Genomic DNA, 16843 nt, shown 5'->3' on the forward strand with positions numbered 1-16843 from the left:
TAAGGTAAATGGGGGTGGGGCAGCCCTGCCATCTGGGAGCTCCAAGCTAAGTGGAGGAGGGAGACATGTCACCCACAATCTTCGGCAGAAAAGAACTCTTGCCTGAGACCTGCTACATGCCACTGAGGACCTCCATGGGGTCAAAGCTGAAAGGCCACCTTCTAGTCGGACCCTTCATGGCTTCATGCTGCCTGGACCACCGTGAAGGTCTGGGCTATGATCCTGGGCCCCTCATCTCAGCATCTCTCAGAGCTGTCACCCATAGGCCAGGCTTCTCCGTCCCATCTGCCTCATCCCTGGGTGGCCCATCCACTCTAGGACTTCAAATATCAGCCAATCCCCAAGTCTCCACCCCCAGACCAGGCCTGCCCCTGGAGCTCCAGGCCCACCTTCCAACTGCCTCCCTTTTGCTGTCTCATGGGATGGTCAAACTCAGCAGGCTTAAGCTGGACTTGGTCTTCCCCTAAGACGTGTGCCCCTCTAGCCATTCCTGTGAGCGGACATCCCCATCTGCCCAGATGCTCCTGCCACAGACACACATGGATCCCCAACACAACCCCGCCCACCCCTCCCAGCTCAGATCCACCACCAGCCACGTCCCTGGGACTGCATTTCCTAAATCCCCCTCAAATCCACCCTCTCCACTCTACGAGTCCTAGCTACGACCACCTCGCCTGGCCCATGGGACAGTCTGCTTTGTTTAGAGCCCAATCCACCCAGCTTCCAATCTCGGCTCCAACTCACCAGCTGTGTGATCTTGGGCAAATCACTTGCTCCTGCCCCCCAAGTAAGGGATGACAGCCCAGAGCCAGGGACCTGACCCAGGATGGAAAAAAGAATCAGGGAGGACTGCCCACTGGAGGTGATGCCAGCTTTGGGTCTTAAAGGATGAATGGGAGTGAGCCAGGCAACACAGGACTGGGGAGCATTCCTGACAGAAGCAGCAGTCTGAGCAAAGGCCCGGAGGTGAGAAGCAATACGCCATGTGCGAGGAGCCCAGTGTGCTGGTGTAGACTGGGAGATGGGACGGAAGGCTGGAGCCAGCAGCCAGGGCATGACCTAGAAAGTTGAAGAAATCCTACACCTGGAGTCTGGCCTCGAAGCAACGGGTGATGGGATCGAATCTGTGGTTTAGAAAAACCTCTCTGACCGCTCTGTGCAATGGGACTGGAAAGGCCAGGAGAGGAGGCAGGAGGACACCTGTTAGGAGGTCCCTGGAGAATGGGATGGAGGCGAGAGGCAGCGGCTGAGCTGGGACCCGGAGGAGAGTGAGTAAGGAGCCCTGGCTATCTGGTAGGAGCTGGAGGCCAAGGAAGCATGCGGATCGCCCCCCACCGTGTGGCCCAGAGGGACCTCTGGATACGCACACAGACAAACACCATCACAGGAACATGCAGACAGCACCACACACGGACGCACGTGACAGACACAGACCTGTGGTCCCAAACATGGACAGACGGGGACACGGAGCAGGAACCCATAGCCACCGGGACACAGAGTCACAGGTGGGCGCTGTCACCAGAGGGTGAGTGCACATGAACTCCGGGACAGACCCAGAGGGAAGCAATGAGGGCACTCGAGGAATCTGGGATGAACACAATGCCTTAATCCCCCCCAAAGAACAAACCCCTCATTCACAAATTTCAACCTGGAATCACAGGCTCCTTACCTAGAGTGTCCTTTCCCACTTGGTGAACTTCTACTCATCCTTCAAGACCCAGCTCAAGTGTTCCCTCTTCTACGGAGCTTTCCCTGAACCCCCAGCCAGTCACTTCCTCTGTGTTCCCAACAGCACCTTGTATATGGGAATAACAATAACAATAATAATAAAATGGCAGCTACCATTTATTTCAACACCTACTACATGCCAGGCACTGTGCTGAGTATGTCATACACATCATGTCACAGAGTCTTCCCAATGACCCTGGGAGATGTGCATTTAACAGAAAAGGAAACCGCAGCTCAGAAAGGTTGACCAACTTGCCCAAAGTCACACAGCTAGCAAGTAACGGAGTTAGGACACCACCCAGACCTGGTCCAGCCCCACCCTGATGTGCTACCTGTTTCCCTGGGTGACTTTCCCGCCAGACTGTGAGCTCCTCACAGGTATAGCCAATGCCCATTCACCTTTGCCATTCCAGCACCTAGCCCACCGTGATCTCAGAAACTCTTTGTGGGATGAAAAAATAGAATAATATTGATTACTTATTCTTGAGCACTTACAGTGGGCCAGGAACCGTGTCAGGGCATTTTTTACAGTCATTATTTTACTGTTGCAATAGATCCGTGATACAGATGAGGAGACTGAGGTCCAGAGAGGTAATGTAACGTGCCTGAGGTCACAGAGCCAAGTCTAGATTTGAACCCAGATCTGTCCATGATCCTTTCCCAGGAAGATGGTCGCTGAGGCCAGCCTTGTAAGCTCTACAAAGGGGCACTGGGAGAGGAAGTACCAAGGAAGGGGCATGCCAGGGGGCAGGCCCTGCCACCTGCAGCAGTCCGGGTATAGACAAACACACAAAGAGGACAGGCAGCCCAGGGTGGCATGTGACAAGCCTTGGCCACTGCAGGACAGCAGGGTGCGGTTAAGCAACTCTGTCCCACCCGCATCCCCAGACCATCCCACAGGCATTAAAAACTGAGATTTGTCCAGACTCCGTGGCCACAGAGGAACGAGCTCTCAACAAAGCAAATGGGAGAGAGCAGGACCAAAACCGTCCGGACACTATGATTACAAGGAGGCAAAAATAAAAACCTGCGTCAGAAAAAGCAAGCTGCAGGGAGCCACACCCAGAGGGAGGGCTGGGAGAGGTGGCTGGAGCCGATCTAGTTTTTGTCTTTGTTTCTCTGATTTCCAGATTCTCTGTAACCGCGTTCAGTTGCTTTTATAATGAAAACAATAAATTTATTCTCCAAGAAAAGACAGAAAATTGTTGGTAGCCCAAGGGTGGAGAGGGAACAGATGGAGGGTCCGGGAGGCACAGGGAAAGGTTAGGGTCAGCTGATGGTGGGCACTCCACTCAGCAGTGCACACCAGGCCCTGTACAGTCTGCGTACTCTAGGCACAGTAGGACCCAGTGGGGCGGTGGTGGCTGTCAACAAGGGCTACCTTGGCACAGGTAACATTCAATATGCACTTTGGAGCTGTTTTTAGGATTCCATAGAGTGGGGAAAGGTCTCCAGCAACCTTTCTCTGCCTTGGTCCTCGCCCCCTTTGGCAAGAGTCCCCTCATTGATTTCCCTAGCTCTACCCACAGCCCCGATTCCATTCTCCTTCTGCAGTTGCTGTGATATTTCTAAAATACAAGAGCAGATCACGGTATTCACCTCCTTAGAACCTCCCATGGCTCCCTATTGCCCTCCAGACAAGGTCTGGATTCCTTGGGCCTTACATATCCGGCCCTGCTGACCTCTTTGGCCTCACTGATTGTTCTGACGTTACTCTCTACCCAGCCAGCCATAGAGTTCCCCCAGGGCTTCACTTCCCTTATTTTCTAACCTTCATTCAGGCTGCTTCCTCTCCCTGGAACCCTCCGTCCTCCTCATTTTACTGGCTAACTCCAAATTATACTCAAGCTCTGGCTTATGGACCACTTCCTCCTGAAAGCTTTCCAGGACTGTTCCACCTCCACCCCCCTAGGCTATGCTGGGTACCTCTCCTCTGTTCCCTTTGTACCCTGCACATCCATCATCAGAACATGTATCCCCCTATTTTCTGATTGCTTGACTATCTCTGGTATTAGGCATGCTCTCTCTCAGGGCAGAATCATGGCTGAGTAATTTATCTTTTAAGCCCTGCACAGTATCTGCTAAATGTTTGAATGAATGAATGAATGAATGAATGAATATATGAATGAATGAATGAATGCTCTAGGTGGAGGGAACTGAAAGGGTCAAGACCTGGATAGATGAAAGTTCCCTTCCCTACCCTGGCACCTTACTGTTCCTGGTGTCACCCTATTCCCTATTTCCTGTATCTAAGCCCTGTCTTCCTAAGTGAGCTGAGAAGGGGCTATGTGTGCTCCATAAAGACTAGCAGACCAAAAAGGATGTTAACAGCTAATCAACACAGAAAGTGGCTCTGCTTCCCTGGCAGTGAAAATTAAATGAGTTTCACCTCTTAAAATAGCAAAAAGAAAGAAGAAAATGATAATACCGAGTGCTGGTGAGGGTAAGATGAAATTGGCACCGCTAGGCATTACTGGTAGAAACATAAACTGAAACAAACATTTCTTTCTTTTTTTTTTTTTTTTTGGAGAACTTATTATTAAATAATCTCTCCACCCAACATGGGGCTCGAACCAACAGCCCCGAGATCAAGAATCACACACTCCACCAACTGAACCAGTTGGGCACCCCATAATCATTTCTGAAAACGGTCTGGCAATAATGTGTCAAGAGCTCAAAAAAAAAAAATGTTCAGACTTCCTGGCCTAGTGATCCCATTCTTGGTCATCTGTCCCTAGAAAATAACCCAAATATAGACAAAGTTTTAAGTACAAAGCTGTTTGCTTCAGTTTTTTTTTTTGTTTTGTTTTGTTTTTTTTTACAATAACGAAAAACGGAAAGGGCCAGATTTTTAAATAGGAGGATGGCTCTGTAAGTCACGTTACCCAGTGACATAGCAATCATTACTAATAGCCAATGTTTACTGGCATTGTCATGACTCATCTGACACCCATATCAACCTTACCAGGAACTGAGGCACGGAGATATTAGGTAAGTTGCCCAAAGCCACGCATGAACAATTTGAACCCAGAAAGTCAAGCTCCAAAGCCCATGCTTTTCACTCTGACACTGTTAGAAAGAAGGGCTGGAACCACTCCAAAGTCATGTAGAAAATACCCGTGATACAATGTTTGTCAGGGAGATAGGGTGGGGGAGCAGATTTTCTAAATTGTATGTGTAGACAGAGCAATGACATCTATATAAAAACCAGGTACTGAGAAGAGGGAAGGAAAAACCAGAATGCTAATAGTGATGGTACCTCAGGCTTGGGGTGAGGGCAGAAATGGTAGGTTTGGGTTTACCTTATTTCCTTATTCTTTGACGTCTCTGCAGGGTAGTTATGGGACCTTTTTTAAGGCATATTTTTCATAAGACTAAAGTTTCAGCAAGCCTAGGCCAAGCAAGACAGCCCAACCCCTGCCCACAGCTCCAGTAGGATTCTGGCCTCAGGTCCTGCCGGTTTACCTAGGAGGAGAGAAGAGCTCAGAGAGGGCCAGGGGCTTGCTCAAAGTCCCACAGTGAGCCTCCAGCCCCACCCCAGACCCCAGCCAGGAGCACAGAGTCAGGAAGGGGTTGCTTGTCCTATGGGGAAGACCAGGCTTCAGCGGGGAGGACTAGGCCAAAGCCTGCCCAGGTCACTCACTCCTGCCTGAAATCTCTCTTGGGTTCCCATCGCTTTTGAGGTATAGTTCCAAATCTCCAGCACAGCACCCAAAGGCCTTTACCAGTGACGTTCTGTGGGCCACACACATCCCACACACATACGTCCCCACAGCTTCCCTTCCTTCAGCCTCACTACACCACCTGCAGGTCCCGCAAAACAAGCTGCACTTTCATACCACCGTGCCTTTGCATAGGCTGTGCCTTTTCATCTGGGGCCATCACCCAGCTGGAGCCCTGCCAGATTCCCATCAACCACCAGTCAGCTCCGCTGTCACACCCTTGGGGAAGTGTTCTTGCTCACAGGCCCCTCCACAGCTATTTGCAGCCTCTTCTCTGAGCTTCCATAGCTTCCTGGACCTCCTCCACCACAGCACTGACCCCACTCTTCTAGAACTGCCTGGTTCCCTGTCCGTCCACCCAGTCTGCCCACCACATAGCTGTGAACTCTGAGATCAGGGCTTGGGTTTGGTTCTTAGTTATGACCCCACACCCTAACACGACCCCACAGCTCATCTGGTTCTTCCTTCAGGTCTCAGCTAAAGATCACGTTCTAACTCTCTCCCCAGCATGAAGCGGACAGCTCTGTTATTCACACCCACGGCCCCCTGCATTCTCTACCTCTCTATCATGCCTCCAGATCCTCCCTCCAGTCGTGACCCACAAGTACAGAGCCACTAAGGCGGCCCCAGAGCCAAGTACTAACCACATAGGAAGTGCTCAGATGCCTAGTTCATGCTAGGTGCTCAATAAATATTCACTAAAAGAGAAGGGCTGTCCCCGAGAGAGAGGAGGGGACTGTCCACATGAGCTCTACAGACTGAGAAGTTTGCCGGGAGAGCCAGAGGGTAGAGGGAGAGCATTCCAAGCCGAGGGGCAGCATGTGCAAAGACATGGCCAACTGCTAGCTTCTTAGGGTAGCTGAGGGTTCTCAAACATGCTCCCTGCCCCAGAGTGACAACGAGCTGCTGCTGGGGCTCAGCTGAGCTATGGGGTACGGGTGTTCCTGGGAAGATGAGCTCATCCCACTGAGGGGTGCATGAAGATTTCATGAACGTGGGACTTAACAATGGGGGAAAGCAGACAGGTCAAGAGATGCCAGGAAAGGGCAGGCTAGGTGGTAAAAAGTTCATGTGCAAAGGCCCAGCAGTAAGAAAGCACAAAGCATCACGTTTGGTCTGGTGTGGGTATAGTACAGGGATTTGCAGAGGAAGCAGGGAAAGGTGGCTGGGACTGGTCACAAAGGGCCAGAGTCCCAGGCTACGGTGCTTGGATAAAAGGCCATGGGGAGCCATGGAAGGTCTCTGAGCAGGGGAAGGCCATGGTCAAGGTTTTTGGTGGACAGAAGGATGGCCTGGAAGTGATAAGCCGGAGATAGTCTAGTGGGGAGAAGCTGAGGTTTCCCACTTTCCCAGCGTGAGCCCCCCACGTGCTCCAAGTCTGCCTCTCACGATCCCTGTGCCCTCCATGTGTCCCCACTCCACGCAGCCCAGAGTGCTGAGCTCCAGCTGCTGGGCCCCACCCCAGCCCCAAGACCCAGGCCAGCCTCGGGAGCTGGTTCCTGGGAACTTCCTGCGAGGACCAAGGCTCCCGAGGGTCCTGGATCCAATTAGGCTGGGTTTCCGCAGCCCTGCAGGGTTGGAAGGGCTGTTCTCATCATGAGGGCGGGAGTCATCCGAAAGCAGGGCTGCTCTGTGCCCTGGTCAGGGGGAGCTGGATGCTGCTCTTCCCCTCTTTGTCCCTCCCACTCCCTGTCCCCAGCCCGAGCCACCCCAACACCCCCTGAGCCACCCCATCACCCTCCCTGGGAGCCTCATCTAGAGAATGGGCCAGGTTACCCTTCTCAGGCTTTGAACACATGCCCTTCTCTACTTCCATCTCCCTTGGGGCCCCCCAGATCCCATCCTCACAGGGAAGCCCTTCGGCCAGCAAGAAAGGACAAGAGGATGGGATCCCTGGGTGGCTCCATGGTTTAGCACCTGCTTTCCGCCTGGGGCCTGATCCTGGAGTTCCGGGATTGAGTCCCACATTGGGCTCCCTGCATGGACCGTGCTTCTCCCTCTGCCTGGGTCTCTGTCTCTCTCTCTCTCTGTGTCTCTCATGAATAAATAAATAAAATCTTAAAGAAAGAAAGAAAAGAAAGAAAAGAAAGAAAGAAAGAAGAAAGGACAAGAGGAGAACCTGAGCACCTGTTCTGTGCCAGGTACTGTTTGCTACCTAACAAACATTTCTCTTAGGCTCTTAATGACCCTGCGAGGTAGATGCTGGGAGCATTTTGAGATACGGCCTGCATTCAGAAAGATGCTAAGAACATAAATGGACAGCTTTGTGACTTATAAAACACACATCAAGGCCCCCAAGAAGCCCCTACCCCATGCCCCTTCTCACGTCCCCCAAGGGTCCGGCCCTCCTGGCTTCTACCCTAATCTCCTCCTTGTCGGGAGTCAAGAATGAGGCTCAAGCCCAGGCACACAGCTGGTGAGGACAGAGGGAGACCGGATCTACCATCAGCTTGCTGTATGACCTTTAGTGAGTCCATTTCCTCTTTGGGTCACCGTTCCTTTCCCTCTCTCTCTCTCTCTCTCAATATATATATATATATATATATATATATATATATATATATTTTTTTTTTTTTTTTTTTTTTTTTAAAGCAGGCTCCAGGGCACCTGAGTGGCTCAGTGGTTGAGTGTCTGTCTTTGGCTCAGGTCGTGATTCTGGGGTCCTGGGACTGAGTTCTGCATTAGGCTCCCCGCAGGGAGCTGGCTTCTCCCTCTGCCTATGTCTCTGCCTCTCTCTCTGTGTGTCTCTCATGAATAAATAAATAAAATCTTTTAAAAAGTTAAAATAAAGCAGGCTCCATGCCCAGCATGGAGCCCAATGCGGGGCTTGAACTCATGACCCTGAGATCAAGACTCGAGCTGAGACCAAGAGTCAGATGCTTAACCCACTGAGTCCCCCAGGCGCCCTACCCCTTGCTCTCTAAGACAGCTGAAACTAAATCCCAGCCTGAGTTCCTGGACCCTCTGAGGGACAATGTGGCGACTCAAGGGTTAAAGTACAGTTTCCGTACAACATAGCCCGAGTCAAAGCCCCAGCTCAGGCCCTTGGGATTATTACCAAACTGAGGATGACAATGGTATCCCCATAGCACTGTTGTTGGGATTAAATGAGTCAATCGGTATCAAGTCTTGAGAACAGTGCCTGGTGCAGTAAGGACTCTGTAAGCCTTAGCTGTTGTTGTTCTGTTAGTAGGTTCTCTCAGGCATAAGGGAGCCCTTCCCAACATTCCAAAGACCCACATGGAAATCTGACCAACCAGGGAGGTGAACTGGGCTGGGGCTGGGGGTTGCTTGGGGATGCTGCAGCTCTGGGAGGCTTCCAGGACCCACAGGGGCTCCTCTGCTGACTGCTGGAGAGCCAAGCCTGGAATTAACTCTAAAGGGGACAGTGACTGCTGAACCCCTGCCACAGCCTGGCCCCAAGGAGCTTTCTAGAGGGGTCCTAGAGGTCCTGGGCTGGGAACCACTGGCAGGTGGTCACAGCCTGTTCTTGAGCTGTGCCTCAGGACCCCCAGGGGCCGGCAGCCTGAGAGATAAGTGAGACAGAGCTCAGGCCCCTGCAGGGGGCAGGGGAGGCAAATAGCGTGAGCCCTGAGTAGGACAAGTCAGCAATAGAAGATTGGGCTGGTCAGATAGAGGAGTGGGGAGGGGTAACAACAGGCCACGGAAAACCCACAACCACTGGCCCTCCCCTTCCCCCCTGCTCTTGGGGTATCATCTTCCCCATGTTCCTTGATTCCCCACTTCCTGGTCTTTGCCCAGGCCATACCCTCTGCCCAGAATGCCCTCCACCTGGAAAACTTCACAGTTCAGATGATCACTTCCTTCCAGAAGCACCTCTACCCTCCATACACCATGACCATCACTCAACTCATTAGAGTAAAACCTAAAACCAACGACTCAGATAGTGGGGAGCCATCTCCCCCAGCTCAGGATATCCTGTAGCTATATGGATGAAGCAGGGACAAGGCAGGACACTTTGGGCCTCAGAACCAAATCCCATGGCCTTCCCCACATACCTTATCCAGTAAAGACACCACCTGGTCCCCTCCCTAAATTCTCCTGGCTTCTCAAGCCCAGCCCTAGCCCCAGCATCCAGGAAGCCATACCCACACCCCCCAACCCACCTCCACCATGCCCACTTCCTCATCCCCATCCAAGTGCCAGGCATGACATTGGGTCTTCACATAGCCTATATATCCAGAAACGCTACCCCTGTTACGGAGGTAAGGAGACCGGTACTACAGGAGAGCTTCTCCAAGAGGGCTGCTCCTGCTCTGATCCCCACACACTATGGGGAGCAGAAAGCCCCCCAGGCAAAGCACCGTAAGGTGTGTATGGTCTTAGACAAGTCCTACCTCTCCCCTTCCTGTTTTATTCCCCCAGTGGACAAAGTGCGGTTTGCGTGGATAATCTGTGAGGTCTACCTCTCTCCAATTAGTGCCAATTAGTGAGTGACTTTGAATCTCAAATGGTCCTCCAGAAATTGGGTACGTAAGCATCATCAGAGACAGACTTTCTTGGGGCTACATGGAGAGAGAACTGTCCTCTTTCCCCGAGTACTCCAATCCCCAGAGCCAGCACCTAGCACAGAGCTCCTGGGATTAAAGGAGCTCGGGATGCATGCTCTGTACACACTCATTCATTGACTGACTCGTCATTCAGCACCACGCACCGCGGCTACCCGCCCTTCAAGGAGCTCACAACCCAGTGCAGAGAAAAAGGCTACTGAGGTCTTGAGACCACAAGGTCAAAAGCCCTGGGAATCCAGAACACGAACATCACCCCCAAATGTTATTCACAGGGAAAGTGCAGTACTTTGTAGAGAAAATCTTTCTGGCCACGTCAAGTATCTGACAAGAAGAAGCTGGGGGTCCTGGTGGGGAGTTCCCTCTAGTGGAGATGGGAGGCCCTTTTGTCAAGGAAGTGGGAAGGGGATTCCTGCTCTGTGCAGGGGACGGTTGAGGCTGGACTTCCCCTCAACAGCTGGAGGATTCGAAGGAAGAGTCCCAGAGTGCTGGGTTCAAATCCTGCAATGGCCCTGACAAGCTCCGTGGACTCAGGCAAGTTACCTAGTCTCTCTGTGCCTTGATTTCCTCATCTGTAAAATGGGGGTAATGACAATGAGCATTCAATACATTAACATTTATAAAGTCTTTTGGAACATGGCCTGCCACAAGGTACTCTGTGCTGCTAAATAAGTAAGGCAGAGAGGGTCCCTCTTATAAGATTCTAAATCCCAGATCATGCATGGGGTGCTAGCACCTACGTTCAGCAGTGGAGACAGGCAAGGAGGACAAATCAACAAATCAACAAGAAAGCTTCACACACTGTCAAGAGCCACAGAGAAAGTGGAAAGGGGCCGAATGTGACAGTGTCGTGACCGTAGGAAGCTATCCCAGAGCAAGTGGTCAGGGAAGCCTCTCGGTGGAGGTAACATCTGAGTGGAAACCGATGAAACAAGAAGATGCTGGCCATGCAAACATTTGGGGAAGAGTGTTCCAGGTAGGGGATACGGAAAGCCTCCAGCCCAACAATCTGTAAGTTCAAAGTACAGAAAGCAGCTGGTGTGGCTGGAGGCGGTGAGCCTGCGGGGTGGGCAAGGGAGCTGAGGGGGGACAGGCCCTCCCGGACCGTGACGGCCCCTGTCTGCCCACTCGCAAAGGACTTCGGATTTTTGTTCTTTGAAATGCCCTGGAAACATCTGAAGAATTTCAGCAGGGTAAAGACAAGCCAGGGCAGGGCTTTCAGGGTCCCCAGACCACTTGGCTCATTCTGAAACATCACGATGGTTTCCAAAAATCAAGGTGGGGCCTAGGTTGGTGATCAGTGGTCCTTATCATTCAGTTGGTATATACTGAGGTCCTCCCACATGCCTGGCCAGGGCTCAGAGACATCCCACATACCCTTGTTACCCGCCCAAACCTACAAGAAATTCACAGTGGACCCCTTCTTAAAGATCAAGAAACTGAGGTTCAAAGAAGGGAAGAATGCATACAAAGTGACACAACCTATGGACCACCCAGCACAAACTGTAAAGTCAATTTGCAAGTGAGACTTGGTCCCAGGCCCCAGATCCACCATCATGACCATTTGTGGAACTAAGTCCTCTGGTATTGTCAAGCCTCCTCTTCATCAAGAGACCTCCCCTGTAACACATGCAGGCACCCACAAATACTGCCCTGGCTAGTGCTCCCTCTACTTGCGGTCTTCTTCCTTGTTTGCTTGAGCCCAGGAGGACTGTATTTGTATCTCATGTGGCTGTCCAGCCTGTGCTGGGTGAGCTGGAGACCAGGTGGATGCAAGGACTGAGGGACGGACTGCTAAAATGGCTAACCACTAAACTAACAAGTGGACAGTGAAAAGAATAAAGGAATGATCTAGAAAGCCAGTGAATGACTAACTGATGGCAGTTAGAAGAAGGAAAGAAGAGGGCATTTGGGTGGCTCAGCAGTTGAGCACCTGCCTTTGGCTCAGGTCATGATCCTGGGGGTCCTGGGATCAAGTCCCACATCAGGCTCCCCAAGGGGCCTATGTCTCTGCCTCTCTCGGAGCCTCTCATGAATATTTATTAATAAAATATTTTAACAAAAGAAAAAGAAGGAAAGAAGAAAGGAAGGGAAGGAGGAAGGGAGGCAGACAGAGAGGGAGGAAGGGAGGACTCTGCCTTATAGAAAGGCAGGGCAAGGAAGTGTCTGCCCAGAGAAGGATGGGACAGGCTGGCTTCAAACCAAGTCTACACCTCACCCCCACACCAGCTTCCTCTCCACCTGGGGCCATCCCCCATTGCCTCCACTCCCCCAAGCACACAGATAGCCTATTTCTCAGCCCCTTGAACAAACCCATGTCTCTGAGATGTTGGCCATTATAATACCCACTACCCCATCACCAATCACCACCGGCAGCAATCACTACTCCCCAGGGCCCAGTGGAGCCTAGTAGAGGGTAGAGTGGTTCACTCCCCCTCTGAGTTTCTCATAGAGGAAGGGAGAAGGGAGACCAGGGCTCTGGTCCTAGCTGGGACCCAAACTGCTAAGTGACTTCAAGCCAGTGGCTTCCCCTCTCTGAGCCCAGATGACCTCTCAGGGCCTTTTCAGCTCTGACACTGTTTGGTGGAGCCCCTAGATTTTTGCACAGCCACTGGGTCAGCAGAAGAATCTGACAGATCAAACACTAGAAGGTGGGTTAAAGTCCTACCTACAAAGCACCAAAGTCCACCTAGAAAAAGGCCTGGACAAGGAGTCTGGAGACTTGTTTTTAAGGCCTCCTGTGCCACTGCTCAACCTCTCCAAGACTCAGTTTCCTAAATTTAGAAATGGGGTTAAATGTCCCCATCCTAACGATTTCACCCCAAGCAAGTTTCTGGGAGAGCCTGACGTGATAACCACGCACTACACCATGCAAACTATAAAGTTCCATTCACAAGGAAGGCTTATGATGGCCGGGAGCAGGGGCAGTGAAGGGGGACATGCTGTCCCATTCCAGTCTAGTTCTGTCCAACATGACTCTTCCAGGAGTCAGGGCCTCCAGAGAGAACACCAGTGACAGCCCAGAGGTGGGAGCCTGGACATCGGGGTCCCTATCTTAGCCCTCCTCTTAACTGGCAATGCAACTTTGGGCAAGTCACTTCCCCTCTCTGAACCTCAGTTTCTCTATCTGAAAAATACCTAGCTTGGTACCCCCTGGCCCAGGCATGTCAAGTTCTGCAGCCCTGAACCCCTAAACCCCAGCCTTCAATCCCTGACTCTGTCCTCAGGAAGCTCACGTTGTCCTGTGGAGCCAGGATACAAATCAGAAGTGAGACGAGAGGGGTCTCCTGTCCAGGAGATGCTGGGACAGGGCCAGAAGGGCTCACGGTCTTCCCAGGACAAACTTTCCCAAAGGGCTAAAGACCAGGCCCAACCTGCCCCGGTGCCTTGGACAGCGCCTGCCACTCCAGACCTTTGGGCCGGGTAGACCCTCCCGTAGTCTTCAACACCTGCAGGCTCTGACCTGTCCGGCAAGACACTTCAGTAACTTCACCCAAACCCAAACTGCCTCCAACACAGGAGCCTTCAGGGTGCCGGCAGAAGTAGCAGAAAAGAGTAGAAAGGTACCACCAGGGAGAGGCTCAGACCAGCAAACCAGTGCCCTCCCCCCACCAGACGACCCCTCCTTCCCCTCCCCTCAGACAAGACCCACTGGGGCCCCCAGCCTGCACCCTGACAAAAGCCCACCACCCAGGGGCATCTGCCACCAGATGCCACCTCCAGAGGCCAGGAGGCCCACCAGATCAAAGAAGGGGCTCTCCAAACACACACACACACACACACACACACACACACACACACACACTTGCCGGAGGGCTCCAGAAGCCACCCCAGCGCCCGGGGCATGATTCCCGCCTACAAGGGGGGCCCCCCCTGGCCACCCATGAAGGAGACAGCCCCCTCCCCTCCACACACACAAACCGCTGCAGGGCAGGGCAGGGGAGAGCAGGGTTATTTCCTCATGCCAGGGGTCTGAGCTGGAAACCGTGGGCCCACTCAGAGCCCCTATGGCCAGCCCTCTCCCCCAAATCCGAGGATACAGTTCCTCACAATGCCATTTTTATAGAGCGTTTTCCAAAAGACATTTCCTGGTCCCCCCCAAGCCCCCATCGCCAACCCTCCACGTGCCCCCCGCAGCTCTGAGGAAGCCGGCAGTTAACTTTTTCCCAAAAATCCTGCAAAGGCAGCTGGCTGGGGGGAGAAATGGGCCCCGAGATCCTTTCGCGGCATTTCACCGCCTTCCAAAAAAAGAAAAAAAAAAAAAAAAAAAAAGAAAGAAAGAAAAAAAAAGAAAAGAAAAAAAAAGAGCTTAAAAAAAAACAGAAAAGAAAACTTTCGGAGTTAACTTTAAATTCCCAGCCCTCCCCCCTAAATCGCCCAGCGGCTTCCTTTTTTTTTTTTTCTTTAAAGTGCAATTGCATTGTGTCTCACCTCCCCGAAAGGCTCGCGGCTCTCGCCAAAGAAAAGGAAAAAAAGCCAACCCTTCGGGTGCCCCCTCTGCTTCCAGCCGCCTCTCCCACATTCTCAGACAGTTTTATTAAAATTTTCAGACAAAAGAAAAACAAAAATGGCAGCCTGGCTTATTTTTAAAACAGGACAGGGACGCCATATTCTGCAGATCTGCAAAAAAGGGGAGAAATCCGGCACTGGCCGCTCCACCGGGCCGGCTGCAAAGTGCGCGAACCGCGCCGTTTGCAATCCGTTTATTTGCATTAAGCCCCATGAATCATTGTTTACCGGAGAATTGCAGCAGGTTTGAATAGCCCGGCTTAAGAAAACACACACACACAGAGACACACACGCACACACACACGCACACGCACACACTCGGAGAGCAGACCCAGACACGCCGCCGGAGACACTTCCTACCCGCGCGCCGCCGCCGCCGCCGCCGCCGCCGCCGCCGCCGCCGCCGCTCCGGGCCCGGCCCGAGGCGCAGGCGGCCCCGGGCCCTCGGAGCGCCCCGGCCCGCGCTGACAGCGCCCGCGCCCGGCCCGCGCCCCCGCCCGAAACTCGGCGCAACTTTCCCGCGGGCGGGCGCCCGCCGCCGCCGGGCCCGCTCCCCGCGCGCCCCGGGCCCGCACGGACCTGGCTGTGCTGGCGGCGGTTCCGGGACGCGGCCGCAGCCCCGCGCCCGGCGGCCCGTGCAGGGCCGGGCTGGGGCTCCGGCTCCGGCTCCGGGCTCCGGCTCGGGCTCCGGCTCGGTGCGGAGCCGCGCGCAAACCTTCCGGGTCGCCTGCTGTTCACTTCTGGGTTCTGCAAGCGCCGAGGCGGCGGCGGCGGCGGCGGCGGCGGCGGGAGGCTGGGTCTGCAGCGCCGCGCGGCCCCCCGTGCGCTCGGCGAGCCCCCGCGCCAGGCGCCCGGCTCCGGGGGAGGGGGGGCCGCGTCGGGCCCCCGCCTCTCCGGCTGCGCAGCCCGTCCGGCCCCGGGGGCTCCCGCGAGTGGGCAGCGCCGGGCGCGGGCGACGGCGCGCGAGGGGAGGGGGCCGCGCGGGGGGCGGGGGCGGGCCGCGCTGGGGGCCCCGCTCGGGCCCCGGGGCCTCGTCTCGCGCTCGCCGCCGCCGCCGCCGCCGCCGCCGCCGCCGCCTGGCAAAGTTGCGCCGCGCCCCCCGCCCGCGCCGCGCCCGCGGCAAAGCCACAAAGGAACTCGTCGCCCCCCTCCGCCCGCCCGAGCCGCGCGGGGAGGGCACCGGCGCCGGGCCCTAGGCCAGCCCCTTCCCCAGCGCGGGGGCTTCCGGGGCCCCGGCGGCCGCGGCCATTGTCCCGCCCAGGCCGGGCCGCCGCCGCCGCCGCCGCCGCCGCCGCCGCCGCAGCCTCAGCGCCCCCGCCCCGCGGTGATGGCGGGCTGGGTCCCGGGGCCGGCGGGGCCGGGCCGCCCCCGGGGTCTCCTGCGCAGAGGGCAGGCGGGCGGGGACCCCCGGGCTGGGTCCCCACACCTGGTAACCGGCGACCGAGCTCAGAATCCAGGCTGAGATTTTTTGTTGTTGTTGTTGTTGTTGTTGTCGTTAAGACGAGGACATGGGGATGGGGGCAGAAGTTTGTACTGGCCGGGCCGCCCCTCCCGCTGCCGGCTCCGGCCATCCCTGGCCCTGGGCCCGAGCCCCCGGAGGGTGGGGCCGCCTGAGGCTGTCAGCGGCTCTTCTCGCAGAGTCTATCGGAGGTGGCACCGGCTGTCCCCCAGCTCCAGACCTCAGAGCCATCTGCGTGTGACTCCTCCTCCCGCCTCACCCTCCCCAGCCAATCAGTCACCAAGTCCTTCGGATTCGGCCTCCCGGGCTGTGTCAGCTCCCAAACTTCACTTCTACCTGAGGAGGCGGCCGGCCCCTGGGTCCTCTCACCGACTCCGACTTCTGTGACACTCACTGCCACTCAGCCTCCGGGCCAGGGGAATCAGGGCTGGCCTGCCCTCAGGGAGCTCCCAGTCCCCAGGGAAGAACACACACACACACACACACACACACACACACACAATCACCTGCCAGGGTGTGCTGGTCCTCCCGGAAGCATTCCCCAATTGGGTAAATAGGGATTGAGGACCTACGATCCCACGCTGTGCTGATTGGCTGCCAACAGCTGCGAGCAAGTTGGACAAAGTTCCTGCCCCCATGGGGGGTCCAGTCTTGCACAGGACGCCTAGGCTGCGAGCAGCTGGAGGTCAGGGCCTACTTAGTCCGTTTGCTTTCAAGCCCCAAGCACAGTGCCAGCACAGAGCAGGGCACAAAAACACAGTGTGGCAGGAATGAGTTGGGATTGCAAAGCATAAGGGGCGGGGGAGGACACAGAGGAGGCCACTCTCTCAGGGAAGTGGGGAAGTTCTGAAACTAGATCTGGGGTGAGCTAGGTGAGGAATAAGGGAGGACCTTTC

General features: G+C 54.7%; 1 protein-coding gene across 2 annotated transcripts in view; it reads right to left on the minus strand.

The window, feature by feature from the left end:
* ZNF362 (zinc finger protein 362) overlaps nt 1-16184 on the minus strand; it is a 40425-nt gene extending 24241 nt beyond the window's left edge. Inside the window, exons 1-3 of one of the 2 annotated variants that reach the window (XM_049098350.1) lie at nt 15915-16184; nt 1670-1795; nt 745-816 (exon numbers count right to left, since the gene is read on the minus strand). In XM_049098350.1, the coding sequence (XP_048954307.1) occupies nt 745-816; nt 1670-1707 (110 nt within the window). In that variant the 5' untranslated portion in view covers nt 1708-1795; nt 15915-16184. The remainder of the gene's footprint in view (nt 1-744; nt 817-1669; nt 1796-15914) is intronic. The other variant, XM_025448342.3, reaches the window with a different exon arrangement.
* Nucleotides 16185-16843: the final 659 nt, after the last annotated feature.

This window comes from Canis lupus, chromosome 2 (assembly GCF_003254725.2).
Source record: "Canis lupus dingo isolate Sandy chromosome 2, ASM325472v2, whole genome shotgun sequence".
Lineage (NCBI taxonomy): Eukaryota > Metazoa > Chordata > Mammalia > Carnivora > Canidae > Canis > Canis lupus.